The sequence below is a fragment of the Alosa alosa genome, chromosome 22 (genome assembly GCF_017589495.1).
Source record: "Alosa alosa isolate M-15738 ecotype Scorff River chromosome 22, AALO_Geno_1.1, whole genome shotgun sequence".
NCBI classification, from domain to species: Eukaryota; Metazoa; Chordata; class Actinopteri; order Clupeiformes; family Clupeidae; genus Alosa; species Alosa alosa.
This window is the reverse complement of record NC_063210.1, coordinates 714019-732957: the sequence shown is the minus strand read 5'-3', so window position 1 is coordinate 732957 and position 18939 is coordinate 714019. Positions and strand designations below refer to the sequence as shown.

Genomic DNA, 18939 nt, shown 5'->3' with positions numbered 1-18939 from the left:
TCTTCTTATTATTATTATTACAGTGCATGAAAATGCACTGTACTATTCTTCCTAGGCTTCTTCTTATTAGAGTGCATGAAAATGCACTCTACTGTTATCCGAATTCTTCTTATTACAGTGCATGAAAATGCAATGTACTGTTCTTCCTAGGCTTCTTATTCTTATTATAGTGCATGAAAATGCACTATACTGTTCTTCCAAAATTTCTTATTACTGTGCATGAAAATGCACTGTACTGTTCTTCTTAGGCTTCTTATTACAGTGCATGAAAATGCACTATACTGTATTTCCAAAATTTCTTATTACAGTGCATGAAAATGCACTGTACTGTTATTCCAAGGCATTTTATTATTATTAGAGTGCATGAAAATGCACTCTACTGTTATCCGAATTATTACAGTGCATGGAAATGCACTGTACTGTTCTTCCTAGGCTTCTTCTTATTACAGTGCATGAAAATGCACTCTATTGTTATCCGAATTATTCTTAATATTATTACAGTGCATGAAAATGCACTGTACTGTTCTTCCTAGGCTTCTTATTCTTAGGCTTCTTCTTATTACAGTGCATGAAAATGCACTCTATTGTTATCCGAATTATTCTTAATATTATTACAGTGCATGAAAATGCACTGTACTGTTCTTCCTAGGCTTCTTATTAGAGTGCATGAAAATGCACTCTATTGTTATCCGAATTATTCTTAATTACAGTGCATGAAAATGCACTGTACTGTTCTTCCTAGGCTTCTTCTTCTTATTACAGTGCATGAAAATGCACTGTACTGTTATTCCAAGGCTTTTTACAGTGCATGAAAATGCACTGTACTGTTCTTCCTAGGCTTCTTATTACAGTGCATGAAAATGCACTGTACTGTTCTTCCTAGGCTTCTTATTACAGTGCATGAAAATGCACTGTACTGTTATTCCAAGGCATTTTATTACAGTGCATGAAAATGCACTGTACTGTTATTCCAAGGCATTTTATTATTACAGTGCATGAAAATGCACTGTACTGTTCTTCCTAGGCTTCTTCTTATTACAGTGCATGAAAATGCACTGTACTGTTCTTCCTAGGCTTCTTATTACAGTGCATGAAAATGCACTGTACTGTTATTCCAAGGCTTTTTCTTCTTCTTCTTATTCTTCTTCTTCTAACGCAGTTAATGCAGCTTAAACCGTTTAACGTAGAAACTTCATTCAAACTATGTTACGTAGGTCTTACTTAGGACATGTGGGCTTTGTATTTTTCAGCTTTGTAACTTTCATACTTTTTAAACTATTAATTAAAAACTGTTCAAAATTTCCCCATAGACTTAACATGGGCTGATGACATCACAATAGAGCCGTTAAGCAATTAGAATCCTATGGCAGGTGTTCGGGCCACCTGGACCAACTGCCAGTCTCAGGCTTTAAGCATACAAACTGGCCCTATTAAGACTACACATCCTGTTCAACTGCTTCCTCTGCCAAAAACTGTTTCAAAATAAAAGTCCTCACTACAATATTTCACTGTTAAACAATTTAACCCTTTAAACTACTGAACTTTTTAACTGTTCAGCCATTGTAACTGTTACTTATCATCAACTATGACTCCTACCCACTGTAGCTAGTTAGCATGTTAGCATTGCTAACATTATTAGCATTGTTAGCATTTTTAACAAAACTGCTAAAAATGATTAGCTAAGTTAGCTAAGTAACATGGTTAGCATAGTTAGCATGTTAGCATGCTAGTTAGCATTTTAAAAAAAACTGCTAAAAATGATTAGCTAAGTAACATGGTTAGCATAGTTAGCGTGCTAGCATGTTAGCATGCTAGTTAGCATAGTTAGCAAAACAGTAAGTAACATGGTTAGCATAGTTAGCATGCTAGTTAAAATAGTTAGCATACCTACTAAAAATGATTAGCTAAGTTAGCTAAGTCACATGGTTAGCATACTTAACATGTTAGCATGCTAGTTAGCATAACTACTAAATATAAAAAAACATTAGCTAAGTTAACTAAGATAAGTAACTTGGTTAACATTATTATCTTATTATAACTGCTAGCAAACATTAGAGCCATTCCAACTGTCAGTTATCGTCAATTATCTACCTAAATAATTTAACCATTTAAATTATCCACCTATTTAACCGTTCAACCATTTAAATTATCCACCTATTTAACCGTTCAATCATTCCAACTATATTAAACCTCATCTACCTAGCAACCAATATAGTTTGTTTTTACTCTGTATGATATTTTACATCATATTTTTTGCATTTTCATGCACTGTATTTCCTTCAGGAAATGTTTTTCTAGTTATTACAGTTCATGCACTGTACTGTTCTTCCTAGGCTTCTTCTTATTCTTCTTCTTCTAACGCGTTTAATGCAGCTTCAACCGTTTAACGTAGAAACTTCATTCAAACTATGTTACGTAGGTCTTACTTAGGACATGGGTGCTATGTATTTTTCAGCTTTGTAACTTTTATACTTTTTAAACTATTAATTAAAAACTGTTCAAAATTTCCCCATAGACTTAACATGGGCTGATGACATCCCAATAGAGCCGTTAAGCAATTAGAATCCTATGGCAGGTGTTCGGGCCACCTGTCCCAACTGCCATTCTCAGGCTTTAAGCATACAAACTGGCCCTATTAAGACTACACACCCTATTCAACTGCTTCCTCTGCCAAAAACTGTTTCAGAATAAAAGTCCTCACTACAATATTTCACTGTTAAACAATTTAACCCTTTAAACTACTGAACTGTTTAACTGTTCAGCCATTGTAACTGTTACTTGTCATCAACTATGACTCCTACCCACTGTAGCTAGTTAGCATGTTAGCTAAGTAACATGGTTAGCATAGTTAACATGCTAGCATGTTAGTATGTTAGTTAGCATTTTTAGCAAAACTGCTAAAAATGATTAGCTAAGTTAGCTAAGTCACATGGTTAGCATAGTTAGCATGTTAGCATGCTAGTTAGCATTTTTAGCAAAACTGCTTAAAATGATTAGTTAAGTCAGCTAAGTAACATGGTTAGCATAGTTAGCATGTTAGCATGCTAGTTAGCATAACTGCTAAAAATAATTAGCTAAGTTAGCTAAGTCACATGGTTAGCATACTTAGCATTTTAACATTGTTAGCATGCTAGTTAGCATAGTAACTTGGTTAACATTATTATCTTTGTTAATATAGTTAGCATAACTGCTAGCAAACATTAGAGCCATTCCAAGTGTCAGTTATCGTCAACTATCTACCTAAATAATTTAACCATTTAAACTATCCACTTATTTAACCGTTCAATCATTCCAACTATATTAAACCTTATCTACCAAGTAAATTATTTACCTATATAAACTATCCACCTATTTAACTGTTGAGTCATTCCAACTATATTAAACCTCATCTACCTAGCAACCAATATAGTTTGTTTTTACTCTGTATGATATTTGACATCATATTTTTTGCATTTTCATGCACTGTATTTCCTTCAGGAAATGCTTTTCTAGTTATTATTCTTTTTCTAACGCAGCTAATGCAGCTTCAACCGTTTAACGTAGAAACTTCATTCAAACATTGACACGTAGGTCTTAATTAGGACATGTGGGCTTTGTATTTTTCATCTTTGTAACTTTTTTTATACTTTTAAACTATTAATTAAAAGCGATCAAAAAATTTCCCCATTGACTTAACATTGCCCTTTATGACATCACAGCAATTAGAATCCTATGGCAGGTGTTCAGGCCACCTGGACCAACTGCCACTCTCAGGCTTTAAGCATACAAACTGGCCCTATTAAGACTACACATCCTGTTCAACTGCTTCCTCTGCCAAAAACTGTTTCAAAATAAAAGTCCTCACTATAATACTTTACTGTTAAACAATTTAACCCTTTAAACTACTGAACTTTTTAACCGTTCAGCCATTGTAACTGTTACTTGTCATCAACTATGACTCCTACCCACTGTAGCTAGTTAGCATGGTTAGCATGTTAGCATAGTTGAAATTTTTAACAAAACTGCTAAAAATGATTAGCTAAGTAACATGGTTAACATAGTTAGCGTGTTAGTTAGCATAACTTTTAAAAATGATTAGCTAGGTTAGCTAAGTAACATGGTTGGCATGCTAGCATAGTTAGCATGCTAACATGTTAACATGCTAGTTAGCATTTTTAGTAAAACTGCTAAAAATGATTAGCTAAGTTAGCTAAGTAACATGGTTAGCATAGTTAGCATGCTAGCATGCTAGTTAGCATAGTTAGCAAAACTGCTAAAAATGATTAGCTAAGTAACATGGTTAACATAGTTAGCGTGTTAGTTAGCATAACTTTTAAAAATGATTAGCTAGGTTAGCTAAGTAACATGGTTAACATAGTTAGCATGTTAACATGCTAGTTAGAATAGTTAGCATACCTACTAAAAATGATTAGCTAAGTTAGCTAAGTCACGTGGTAAGCATACTTAACATGTTAGCGTGCTAGTTAGCATACCTACTAAAAATGATTAGCTAGGTTAGCTAAGTCACATGGTTAACATAGTGCTAGTTAGCATAACTACTAAAAATGAAAACATTAGCTTAAGTAACTTGGTTAACATTATAATCTTTGATAACATAGTTAGCATAACTGCTAGCAAACATTAGAGCCGTTCCAACTGTCAGTTATCGTCAATTATCTACCTAAATAATTTAACCATTTAAATTATCCACCTATTTAACCGTTCAATCATTCCAACTATATTAAACCTTATCTACCAAGCAGATCATTTAACTACATAAACTATCCACCTATTTAACTGTTCAGTCATTCCAACTATATTAAACCTCGTCTACCTAACAACCAATATAGTTTGTTTTTACTCTGTATGATATTTTACATCATATTTTTTACATTTTCATGCACTGTATTTCCTTCAGGAAATGCTTTTCTAGTTATTATTATTATTCTTCTAACGCAGCTAATGCAGCTTCAACCGTTTAGCATTAGAAACTTCATTCAAACATTGACGCCGTAGGTCTTAATTAGGACATGTGGGCTTTGTATTTTTCATCTTTGTAACTTTTATACTTTTTAAACTATTAATTAAAAACTATCAAAATTTCCCCATAGACTTAACATTGCCCTTTATGACATCACAGCAATTAGAATCCTATGGTAGGTGTTCAGGCCACCTGGACCAACTGCCAGTCTCAGGCTTTAAGCATACAAACTGGCCCTATTAAGACTACACATCCTGTTCAACTGCTTCCTCTGCCAAAAACTGTTTCAAAATAAAAGTCCTCACTATAATATTTTACTGTTAAACAATTTAACCCTTTAAACTACTGAACTTTTTAACTGTTCAGCCATTGTAACTGTTACTTGTCATCAACTATGACTCCTACCCACTGTAGCTAGTTAGCTAAGTTAGCTAAGTAGCATGGTTAGCATAGTTAGCATTTTAACATTGTTAGCATGTTAGTTAGCATTTTTAGCATAACTGCTAAAATAATTAGCTAAGTTAGCTAAGTCACATGGTTAGCATAGTTAGCATTTTAACATTGTTAGCATGCTAGTTAGCATAGTTACTTGGTTAACATTATTATCTTTGTTAACATAGTTAGCATAACTGCTAGCAAACATTAGAGCCATTCCAAGTGTCAGTTATCGTCAACTATCTACCTAAATAATTTAACCATTTAAACTATCCACTTATTTAACCGTTCAATCATTCCAACTATATTAAACCTTATCTACCAAGCAAATAATTTACCTATATAAACTATCCACTTATTTAACTGTTCAGTCATTCCAACTATATTAAACCTCATCTACTTAGCAACCAATATAGTTTGTTTTTACTCTGTATGATATTTTACATCATATTTTTGCATTTTCATGCACTGTATTTCCTTCAGGAAATGCTTTTCTAGTTCTTATTCTTCTTCTTCTTCTAACGCACTTAATGCAGCTTCAACCGTTTAACGTAGAAACTTCATTCAAACTATGTTACGTAGGTCTTACTTAGGACATGGGTGCTATGTATTTTTCAGCTTTGTAACTTTTATACTTTTTAAACTATTAACCCTCTATACCCCGTAGCGGCCGTCGACGGCCGTTCTGTATTCTCCTGTAACGGCCGCGGCCGGCCGCAATTCTTAAAGAGACATCTGCTACAGTATAACCTTCATACATGAAATAATACAGCGTTAGTGGATAAATAAACACCAGACTTTTATTTTGACACACTTAAATGGCTAGGTCGCTATTGACATTTCTCCGGTATTTTTGAGTTTAGCCTGTTGACTGACCGGCTGAGGACTTACGGTGCCTCTGGAGTTATGGCTTCTAACAAGCGTTCGCGTCTTTTCTCATTAGATGAGATGGTATTGATGTGCATCCACCATGTTTTGATGTAAGTGACGATCATATTGATGTAAGAAAATGACAAAATAAAAACATGAAAGTGTAATAAATTTAACGTTAGCATCCTCCCGTTTGTCATGACTGACTTAGCTGCCTCTCTGGAATAAAAAAAAATTGTATGGCTGTCACTGTGAAAGTCAGTTTGAGTTTAGCTAGCACCAGCAAAATATAGGCATAATTCAATGATGGGTCATGGCCTAATTAACAATAAAGTTTATGATAAACCCATGCCAGGTTTATTTGCAGTTATATCTTAACACATAACATTAACATTACCTGGCATGTACAGTAAAGCTAACATTATCGTTATCCCACTTACAGATAGTTATTGCAAACTACTACTTATGTATGTCTCTCTAAATGAGTTTTGTTGACTAATAACCAAAGCGGGAACCACCGTTGTGTTTTCTGCTTATGGATGTCAGGAAAAAAATGTATTTGTATACAAGTAGGCCAATGTCTCGTCATCTTCGTGATTACAAAAAAGCCTGCTAATTTGCTACCTTCACTGATGTAACGTTAGCGTTAGTCTGAGACTTCGTAATGTTAGCACAGGATAGGTTGAAGGTTAGTGAGCGAGTGCAACAGGTTCATTATCATCAACTGATCAAGTTTAGATAAATTATATAACATGATGTGCATATAAAACAAAAGCGTAAATCCATGTCAGGATTAACAGTCCCTGTTGTTGGTGACATGCTTATCAAATGAGTCACGATTTCATACGCTATGCTTCATGGCCCTCGTTAGTTCATATCCTCATCATTTTTTAGCTGTAAGGCTCACTGTCCAGCTAAATCCCAAATAAGTGCAAGATATGCCAGTCTATTTCAATGAAATCAGTACTCATATAGTATCGTGTTTCCCAGCTTCTAATACAGAAATATGTGAACCATATTTATAACTTTTTGTTAGTGAAAAACTTTGAGACTGTAAGTGAGTAGGCCTATGGCTGTCTATGGGAAACATGAATATATAATTTTTAATGGATCATATATCATTTGAAAGAGCAATTTCTAATCTTTAAACTGAAAGAAACTTACAATTGACACTTTTCATTAGATTTTTAGTTATTCTTGGTTATTTAAAATGTTTCTCAAATTGCCCTTTTCTCTTAGAATTCCCAGGAATCTGAAGCATTGTTGTAGAATTCCACTGGGGTATAGAGGGTTAATTAAAAACTAATCAAAATTTTCCCATTGACTTAACATTATGATTATGACATCACAATACGGCCGTTAAGCAATTAGAATCCTATGGCAGGTGTTCAGGCCACCTGCAGTCTCAGGCTTTAAGCATACAAACTGGCCCTATTAAGACTACACATCCTGTTCAACTGCTTCCTCTGCCAAAAACTGTTTCAAAATAAAAGTCCTCACTACAATATTTCACTGTTAAACAATTTAACCCTTTAAACTACTGAACTGTTTAACTGTTCAGCCATTGTAACTGTTACTTGTCATCAACTATGACTCCTACCCACTGTAGCTAGTTAGCATGTTAGCTAAGTAACATGGTTAGCATAGTTAACATGCTAGCATGTTAGCATGTTAGTTAGCATTTTTAGCAAAACTGCTAAAAATGATTAGCTAAGTTAGCTAAGTCACATGGTTAGCATAGTTAGCATGTTAGCATGCTAGTTAGCATTTTTAGCAAAACTGCTTAAAATGATTAGCTAAGTTAGCTAAGTAACATGGTTAGCATAGTTAGCATGTTAACATTTTAGTTAGCATAGTTAGCATAACTGCTAAAAATGATTAGCTAAGTAACATGGTTAGCATAGTTAGCATGCTAACATGTTAGCATGCTAGTTAGCATTTTTAGCAAAACTGCTTAAAATGATTAGCTAAGTTAGCTAAGTAACATGGTTAACATAGTTAGCATGTTAGCATGCTAGTTAGAATAGTTAGCATACCTACTAAAAATGATTAGCTAAGTTAGCTAAGTCACATGGTAACCATACCTAACACGTTAACATGCTAATTAGCATAGTTAGCATACCTACTAAAAATGATTAGCTAGGTTAGCTAAGTCACATGGTTAACATAGTGCTAGTTAGCATAACTACTAAAAATGAAAACATTAGCTAAGTTAACTAAGTTAAGTAACTTGGTTAACATTATTATCTTTGATAACGTAGTTAGCATAACTGCTAGCAAACATAACTGCTAGCAAACATTAGAGCCATTCCAACTGTCAGTTATCGTCAATTATCTACCTAAATAATTTAACCATTTAAATTATCCACCTATTTAACTGTTCAGTCATTCCAACTATATTAAACCTCATCTACTTAGCAACCAATATAGTTTGTTTTTACTCTGTATGATATTTTACATCATATTTTTGCATTTTCATGCACTGTATTTCCTTCAGGAAATGCTTTTCTAGTTACAGTGCATGAAAATGCACTGTACTGTTCTTCCTAGGCTTCTTATTCTTATTCTTATTCTTCCGCTAACGCATTTAATGCAGCTTCAACCGTTTAACGTAGAAACTTCATTCAAACTATGTTATGTAGGTCTTACTTGGGACATGGGTGCTATGTATTTTTCAGCTTTGTAAGTTTTATTATTCGATAAGTAGTGTGTCAAATCAATTTGGCTGAAATGTCCATCACCACCATCACCATGACCATGACCACCTTGTGATCCATGCAATAAACAATGTCATAAGCACAAAAAGAAATACTTATCATCATAAAGGCTAGCTTACTTCTCTGTCATGATGTTCTAAATTTCTGTCAGGGACTTCAACACCAGTGCTGTAAAGGTAGTGCTTGTATCCTCTTCTGCCTTTTCCCTGAAACAAAAGACAATTTCAGTATAGATAGAGCTTATAAGATGGCGCAGATAGCCCACACTTAACTTGCCTACTAGTTATCAAGCATTTCTGGTAGCTTTCTCCATTGCTTGGCCTGGTACTTATTACTGCTATTATCCTATATATCATGCCTACTATTTTGTATTAATATCATTACTACTACTACTACTACTACTGTTCTTTTTTTTTTTTTTTTCTTTTTTTTCTTCTTCTTATTATTATTATTATTATTATTATTATGGTAGAAGTAGTAGGACAACTACTAGGCTACCATAATACTACTACTACTAGTACTACTACTACTACTACTAATAATAATAATAATAGGCATGTTATTGTTATCGATTATATAATAATAGTAATAATAATAATAACTAGAAAAGCTTTCCCTGAAGGAAATACAGTGCATGCAAAGTTGTCGCTAGGTTGGTTGCTAGGGTAATCATGCTGGTTGCTAAGTTGGTTGGTAAGTTCACATTTTGGAAGCTGTAGCTAGGTTGTAGCTAGGGCAGTTGAGGTGGTTGCTAAGGTGTTGCTAGGGAAACTAGAGTGATTACTATGCTATAACAGTGGTTGCTATGGTGTTGCTAGGGTAATTATAGTTGTTATTATGCTATAGAAAGTGATTGCTAGAATGTTGCTAGGGTACTTCAGGTGGTTGCTAGGTTGTTGCTATGGTACTTAAGATGGTTGCTAGGCTGTTCCTAGGGTAATGAAAGTGGTTGCTATGCTATAAAAAGTGTAAATAGGGAAAGTAGCTGAACGTTATTGACATTGGGAGAAATAGAGAGAGAGAGAGAAAGTGAAGAAAAAGAAGGGAAAGAAAGTTGGGATGAGAAGTGAGCTATCCAGTTGAATGGAGAGAGACACAGAAAAGAGGTTCCATTGAAGTTTCTGCAGGCAGTCAGTGAGAGAGCACAGGTGCAGTCGATTACATTCTAATTCCTTAATAGGCTATTATGATGTAATAAGGCCAATGTTAAGTCTATGGAGATTTTTAAGTTTAGTTTTTATCAAAGATTCTTGAGCGGGCTCTGTTCTAGAATCTTTGGTTTTTATTCAATATCTCAAAAAGTAAAAGTTGTAGACATATGAACATTTTGTTCAAGAGCAACATGTCACAGTTTGAACCAAGTTTCTACACTAAGCGGTTCAAGCCAAATTAGGGCCTGGAAGAATAATAACAAAATATAATGATAAGTCGGAAGAAGCCAATGGAATAACAATGCAGTGCATTTGCATGCACTGTAATACTACTACTACTACTACTAATAATAATAATAATATCAATATTAATAATAATAAGCTAACAAAAACATCAATAATTTAAACAAATGATACCGCTTACCTTCTTGTGTCTGTATGCTGTTGTCCTTGGTATTTTCTTCTCCTTATTCAATAAGTAGGACTTTGATCGTAAAGGTGGCATATTTGAGCAAATATTGTTGACCAGTGCACAGATCAAGATTGAAGGATCAAGACTAATATGAATGGACCCACGGACCCAAAACCAATCAGTGTGCGCAGCTGCATCCAACCAGTTTGTAGAAGTTTGGGCGGCCACACCATGTAGCTAAATACATTGACGATTAATATTTGAAATTCATCAGTCAGACGGGAACAGAGTAAGGTTAACTTCAGTTAGCACAATGTATGGGTTGTTTTATTTCGTAGACGGGTCCGTTATTGTAGATAATACATCTATTATTCAGGATGCATATAGAAATGTAGACATTACAGTCAAACGCAAGGAGGACCTCCAGTCCAAGCATGGCTGGATAGAGGTGATTTTGCCTGCTAGACGCAGGCAAGATCCAAAGCCGGTTGCAGCCAAACTGCTCTTCTTGTCAGGTAAGTTCTAAAACACAAATATTCTGGAAATATTCTGAAACAGTCGTTGTAACAGTAATTTACCGGCTACTGTCATGTAAATTAACGTAACTGATAATGAACTGGTTGAAACATAGACAGTATATAAAGTTCATTCAGTGTATGGGTTGAAAGTTGCTAGCCGGCAATGTTAACGTTAGCTAATGCCAGATTGCTAACTATGAAAATAGTGGAAGTTGATGTAACATTAGGCTTGTCATGATGCAAAATGATCTCTTCAAATACAGTTCTGATATCTGACGCATTGATAGGATATATGAGGCAGTTACATTAGGATAAGCTGGGCTTCAAGTACTTTAGTGTGATTATTAACAAGTCCTCCAGTAGAGAATGCTCCAACATCAGCTTTTACAGACCCATACTGTTAGAGATGGCTTATCTCCTTGCCTATCAGTTCTAGTGAAAGTTTAGTGGTATTGTGGAATTTGTCCTCGCTGTGGAGCATGTCCGTTTATTGAAAATTCGGATAATTGGTTAAGTCAAAGGAGAAATGTGCAATGTAGAGAGGGATTGACTCCTGCCATATGGTACGTCGTAACTGAAGCGTTCCGTTCGCGTAGCGTCTGCTGCAACAATTAGCTGCCACTTTAATCAATGTAAGTAGCTACACCAGACGTGATAGTGGCGCATACGTTGGAAAAAAAGTCATGGGTTTCTTCAGGTCCCTTTCCACAGATGTATAGAATCAAGCACCTTAATTATCAATGCAGACTGCATGGTGCTTCATTAATAAACCTGTGGAAAGGGACCTGAACCCATGAATAGACCGGTCTTTAAAATGGATTTTACGCGTTGGAAACGGAACGCTTCAGTTACGCGCCTGGTGTAGCTCATACCTAAGGCCATAATGTGTTATTTAGAAATGACTGAAATGTGGACATTAAATGGCCAATACTGATAAAATTAATAAAATACAAATGAAGTAAATAACAGTGACATTCCTATCTTGAAATTAATAAAAGGTCACACTGAATTTATATGTTATTTGTTTCCTGTTAGGTTAATTGTGAACCGTAATGTTTGTAATTCTGAATGTAATTGAATGTTCTTGCATTTACAATGAACTCTGTGTATGAAGTAATTAAAAGTAAATAATTGGTCTTCACAGGAAACTACAACGACTTAGTCGAGAAGCGTATTGCTTTCCTCCAGGGAGAGGATTTATGGTCTTCCTTTGGTGAGTCCAGCAAAACGATTTGCCAGGAGAAGAGGGTGATGAAGCAAGGAATGACCGTAAGCTTGATTTATAACAGTAATGGAGCATTGGGAATCTAGTTCACAGATAATAATGCTGTGGCATCATATAATGTGTTTGCCAATGAGAGTTACATTGTGAATTTTTACAGATTTTCCAAGCTGGGTGCACAAATGTTTAGCAGGTTAAGCCAGCAAATATAAATGTAAAATTCTAAATATTACTTAGAAGACAGTGAAACAAGTCAAGTTAGCTTTTTTGTAATTCCAGGCATGTTAAGTCAAGATTCAGTCTCCTGTTACAAATACTATCAGAGTGATGGATGGATGGATGGAGGTGGATTCTTGGAAAGTGTGGTGTAGACGCTATATAAAGAACTGCACTATTAAAGCTCTTTAAAAATTCCCTGAGTTTTCTGATCTCTGTTTATCGAGGTCACCCAGTACTGTTGGTACAAAACAAAATGAAAACAACCTGTTTTGCCTAGCTCAAGTTATTACAACCAGCAGCTTACAAACAGTTGTTTTCGTTGTGTTTCGAACTAACAGTACTTGGTGACTTCGAGAAACGGAGATCTTTCTGAAATCTCGCCAGATTTCCCCTTCAAAGCCTGGTGGTTTGTGTGGAAATTTTCAAAATCATTCTCTTAAACACAATGTACGTTGTCAGTCTGGTTCACAGATGGCCAAAATGGGCGAGGAGCTGAAGAGGGACCTAAAGCGGCAACGTACAACATTACTGGAGTCTGATTCTGATGAGACCTGTTGCGACCTATTTGATCCTCCTAAAAAACGTAAATCGGTATGTTTAAAAATGTAACCGGCTACATCAAATAATGAGCAGTGTTCCCCAGAGAATTATCAGAGTTTACAGTGGTGGATTATAGCCTATTGGTGCTGACATGCATGCAATAACACACTTTGCGCTTGCATTGAGTTATGTCCCAATATCAAAGTCAAAACACAATCTACAAACCTATGCCCTTGGTGCTCAGGGTAAAGCTCTATGTGATATAGCAAAACTGCATTTTTGTGCAAATGAGTTACTATTCAACACTGCATGAATGTTGATTTATACACATACACTCACACCATGACAATTGTGCTTTGGCATGTGAATGATTAGGAGTGTATAGCTGTCCTTTTTGTTTAAGGTAATTTAGTTGATGTTTTCTGCATAGGTGGTTGTGAACAGTGATGATGAGGAGGACGGCATCCCTCAGGAGTCTCAGCGGCCAGGGGCAGTGCCTGCCGTTTTTGTCGAGATGGACGAGGAAACTGCACAGGCTCTGAAAGGTGGGTGGGTGCATAATATGTATGCTAATGATGCCAGCATCATCTCTGCCACCACCTGGACCCTCCTGTACACCTGTAGCCATAGTGAATGAGGTCATGAAATGAATTCAAGACATGCATCCCACTGTTAATTTGATTTCACATGCATGTCACGCGTTATGTCTTAGTATACAGACCCGACTTCCCACAAATTGGAAATTAATCCACGGCCTTTTTTGCCGTCATTGTCTACTGTTAATACTTCTTGTTTGAATTTACTGATTGAGCAATATGGCACAACTGATAGTGGGGTTGGTAGGGATATAACCACAAGGCCTCTGGCAGACTGCCGCAGGTAACCACAGCCGTGGGTATCTGTACCAACACCATGACCGCAAGTGCCATATTGCTTTTATACATCAGTTCCACTTACATCACGTTTAAGATATCAAATTGTGTTTTCAATAATTTATGTAGATCTGCTGTAAATGTACTTGCCAAAATACATTAATACAAATATATTTCCATGCAAGATTGGTTATATCTGATCATTAGCTTAACTGCTTGCTTTAGTAGTTGTGGTTAGCCCAACATTGTTTATTCAATGGCCATTCATCTCCCGCGTCCAAAAGTAAAATATTCTTGAACTCTAGGCGGCTGCTCTAAGATCTTTCTATACTGAAATCAGTATATTGTTAGCCTGGAAAATCCAGACCCTGGTAATCTAGAAAGATTAAGGGTCTGGGCAAGAGCAATGTAAAGGCCCAACTCGAGGGGCGGCAACAAGCATGCATTCAAAAATCTCACTGCACGCAATTGGATAACACTAGAACATGTTTACTCTGAATGATTTCGGACAATCGGATAACACTATGACCCCGGAATGTTGGGGTAAAAGTAACGTGCATCATTGCTCATTGTCAGAGTGTCTCGCAGAGACAATTCCATTGTGCTCTCGCGTGAACTGTGGATTTCCAGGGTAGTATATTGTACCATTTCATTCATGATATTGTACATCATGGAATTATTATTTTTTACTGTCAGGTAAAGTCATGGAAAAGTAATGGAATTTCACATTTGACTTATAGTGGGAACCCTGGAGGAACATTGAAGTCAGACATGCATGCTAGCGGTGGAAAGGATGAGTAATGGTCCTCATCCAATCAGAAAAGAAATTAAGTCAAATCAGATCTAGCTGTTGTGAAATGACGTTCATATATGTGCTATTTTCCGACACAATGTGATACTTATTCTTTGTGTCATAATGTGATACTGACCCTTTTTATACTGCATCCTTGTTTTAGAGCTGCCAGAACTGGTGTCATCACTGAAAGCAGTCATAAACAAAATGGCAGATTCATCTATTTCCTCCAGCCAAAGTGACTCACCACGCACTAGCAGTGACACTGGCAGTGAAGACATGGTATGTCCTTAAACCGATCCCTCATCAGCATTGTGCAGGCCCTCCAGGATTTGGTGATCTTGTATGTTCACCAATTCATGCAAATTCAGGGATTTTGCTGCATTTGCGGGTTGTTACTTACTTACTGCCCTTTATGCCTCCTGGCAGCTATTATTTGAGGGTTGTAATATTAAATAAATGTGAAATCTTACACTGCAGAAACGGCTTATCTAACCAAGTGTTATTCATTTTCAAAAGTAAAAACAATGTAGTTATGTATCTTGAATATGTATGTATGTAGTTAGGTATTGTTTTCAGTATAAAAGACTAACCGAGGGCTTTATTGTAAAATCATTTGACTTATTTCAATAGGAGTTTGATTATCGTTATGCAAAAAAGCAAATTTGCCTACCAGTGTGCTAAGCAAATTTGGCTGGCAGAAATAAGTACAATTCTTAAAAGTCAAAATGATATTACGAAAAAGGACGACGTAAGTGTGTTTATAGTGAATTTCTGACTTATTTGCCAATTCTTTCTTATGATTGGGTTCAATGACCTACAAATCATACAAGATGCTGGTATTACTGATTGTGTTAAAACACTTGAAGCCAAGACAGGTGCCAACTTGCCCTATAGATAAGTGTTTGTAATGTACCTTTTTTCTTAATCTGCTTGTGGGTTTTCACAGATATCATTGGGCACCTCGTCAGTGCAAGTGGCAAAACGTCTGTATCAGAGGCTGAGTGGGAGGAGGATGTCCCTCTTCACACAGGAACTGGCCACATTGGTGTTTGGGAGGGAAACTTTGGCTAAGGCAACCCTCACAGGCAAAGGGAAAAAGGGCGAGCTGAAGGAGCAGCTTGACCCAGAAAAAACCAACGCAATTATAGGTACAGTAATGTCATAATTATGAATGCAAATCCATAGTCATGATTAGTGTTGGGCAAGTTACTTTAAAAAGGTAGTTACAGTTACTACTTCTACTACTACTACTACTACAGTTACTACTACTACTACTACTACTTCTTCTTCCAAAAAGTAACAAAATTAGATACTCAGTTACAAATTAGAAAAGTAACTAGTTACTTCCGAAAGTAACATTTGCGTTACTTTCAAGTAAATTTTTACATGCTCAAATGTGACCCCACCTCCACCCCTCTTTAACGGAACTTAAAATACATGTGCATTGTGCATGTTGAAGTATTTATGATAAATCTGAATATTATAATGAAAAAGACACTTAATACAATATATTATTGACAGAAACAATGTACACAAAACTGTTAATGTGGGACAAATAGCCTTCAATCAAATTCCATGTATGTAGATATTATGTTTATAGTGTATCGATACTATAACACAATACATTTTTTGGAACTTTTAATATTTATTGCCCCTCAAGTATATTGGGCGTCCAGTTCGAAAACGTCTTTCTACACGGTAGGGCTACCCTTCCTCTGTCCTCTGACCTTCTCTCCCTCTGGCCAGTATTTTGGCAATAGTGCCCTGAGTCCGACGCAACCAGATAGCCTAATGGCATATCCTCCACTACATAGCCTACCTGGCTACTAGTTTGTTCAGTTCGGTCTGAGACAAAACGGGTGGTGGGGCCTTAAAATCAAGCTTCAGATGCTTAGGTTTTGTGGCACTGTCTCCTCCATCGGTGGTCTTGGCCACTAATTTTGTGGATTCATGCAACGTAGAAAGATTTTTGAGTATGTTTGAATTATGCTACTTTACACCGACATGGATAGGTACTTTTGCCTAGGGCATAATGTGCGTTTCACGATTACATTTGTTCCTTTCATTTCTTGGAGAGGAAAGTAGGCTGATGGCTAGACTTTAATTTAGAGAAGTCTACTTTTGGATTATTTGAGCTTCGCCATAGCCTAGCCTACCTGTCTGTCGTTGACTGCTTAGGCGTGCTTCTGTTGCTTTCGTTGTGTGTGTCCAAATATCGTGCTTTCGAACACCGCCCAACTCTACCACTGATTGGCTTACCATGACATTTTACTCAACCTCAGCCAATTGTCAGCATTTATATACTTGTCTCGTGCACTCATAGACACTACTGCCCACGAACCAAGGAAGAACAGTTAAAGCTGCAGTTGGCAAGTCTGACAGATTGAGGGGACTTAGCCAAAATGTTGAATGTTTACAACTCTCATGCCCCTCCCCCACTACCACGAGCACCCTCTCATCAAGTTTGTGCTCGTCAGTGCGCACCAGACTGTGATTGACAGTCAGATCTCACACAGCCCTGCTCTGATTGGACCAGAAGAACCGGGAGCTGTGGATTTTTGCAAAACAAATAACAAATATCTAGGTGGAGGTAGAATATTTTTTTTTTTTTAAACCGGCTGTTTTATGTTCTGTCAGAGTATAGTGTCTGTTTCAGGTATATGATGAAACAAATCTTGCCAACTTGCACATACTGTATATACAAAAAAGTAACGCTGTTACACTTAAAAGCCGTTACTCCTAACACTGGTCATGACTAATTGACAACTCCATTATTATCAAGGATTGCATTTACATATTATTTCATTAATTCATGCCCATGTCTCTTTACTGTTTTCACAGATGCAGTGAGGGAGCGATTCCCCAACACAGAGGTGCCTGAAATTCGTGCCCTTCTACGGAGGAAGTGTAACAATGAAAGCTCCAAGGCCATATCCACCTGTAATAATCAGAGTTAGATGTTGTTTAGTTAGAGGTGCTTTTGTATAGGTGGAAGCAGAAACCCGAGCTCTGGAGTAATTGCTTTCACTTCCCACAAACTCGGTTCACATTGCCTATGGTTTAGACACATGCAAATCCTCTCTCTCTCTGTCTTTCTTTATTTCTGTCTTTCTCTCTCTTTCTCTGTTTCTTTCTCTCTCGATCTGTCTTTCACTTTAGAGGATGGTTTATGATTTGAATGCCAGGCTTCATTTTTCTTGTGAGTTGTCAATTTTGTGATCTATAGCACAGAGTGGTGTGTAATTATGTGTCTGTTATTGTTGTGTATTGTATTATCATTCATGAGATCATGATTATCATCGTCCTTTGTTTGAATTATGTATCTTTGTCATGTTTGTGTAATAAAGTTCCCTTTCTGAAATGAAATTTGTAATGTGTTGATGTAATACACGTGAAATTAATTGTAATATAATACACTTCAAATATAATAGCAACATGTATGCCTAAGTAGAACAAAATGAGAATAAAAGTACAGATGAAATGTACTTCAAACACATTTATTTTATAGAGAATAACATACTAACAGTGCACTAAAAGTATGTGTCTATGATGTTTAGCTTGTAATTGAACTTCACTTTAATTGCATTATCATTGCCATAGTGTGACACTTTAAAAGCACTAAATACAGTAAGGAAGTGCATTTTTAGATTACCTGAAATGTAAAAGAAGCATACTAAAGTTAAATAGTTTATAGTCATTAAAAGTATAATAACAGTATGTGCAAAGTTCACTTAAACTCAACTGTAAGTTGAGCCACAATGCCCTTAAAAGTGTATTTCTATTAGAATGGTAATACAATGTCATTGTACTGTAAGTGTGCTTAATTGCTCATGCATCTGGATTTTCATTAGTGTACTTTAGTGCCCTTGAAGTGTGAGAAAAGTTGTTCCATTTTAGCACACTTATTACACTGAAAGTGTAGTAAAGTTGGTATTAAGTTGAATTTAATACATAATTCAATACACTTAACTACACTTGGATTTTACGAAAAAAGTACAAACTGCACTTAGTACACTTTCAAAAAGTATATTTTTAATAGTTTTTTTTTTTACCTGGGTAAACTATCCACCTATTTAACTGTTCAGTCATGCCAACTATATTAAACCTCATCTACCTAGCAACCAATATAGTTTGTTTTTACTCTGTATGATATTTGACATCATATTTTTTGCATTTTCATGCACTGTATTTCCTTCAGGAAATGCTTTTCTAGTTGTATTGTGATGT

General features: G+C 36.0%; 1 protein-coding gene across 1 annotated transcript; it reads left to right on the top strand.

Annotated features, from left to right (window-relative positions):
• Positions 1-10712: 10712 nt before the first annotated feature.
• LOC125287699 lies at positions 10713-18043 on the top strand. Its single transcript, XM_048233669.1, has 7 exons — positions 10713-11060; positions 12208-12332; positions 12964-13095; positions 13475-13589; positions 14873-14991; positions 15659-15860; positions 17554-18043. The coding sequence occupies exons 1-7, from the start codon at positions 10859-10861 to the stop codon at positions 17667-17669; spliced, it is 1011 nt and encodes a 336-aa protein (XP_048089626.1). The 5' UTR covers positions 10713-10858; the 3' UTR covers positions 17670-18043.
• Positions 18044-18939: the final 896 nt, after the last annotated feature.

Excerpts from the sequence above, each read along its gene's own strand:
- LOC125287699 (XM_048233669.1), top strand. The coding sequence starts at position 10,859 with ATGTATGGGTTGTTTTATTTCGTAGACGGGTCCGTTATTGTAGATAAT. Across the intron at positions 12,333-12,963 it reads TGATGAAGCAAGGAATGACC|TCTGGTTCACAGATGGCCAA; the intron begins GTAAGCTTGATT and ends GTACGTTGTCAG. Across the intron at positions 15,861-17,553 it reads AAAAACCAACGCAATTATAG|ATGCAGTGAGGGAGCGATTC; the intron begins GTACAGTAATGT and ends CTGTTTTCACAG.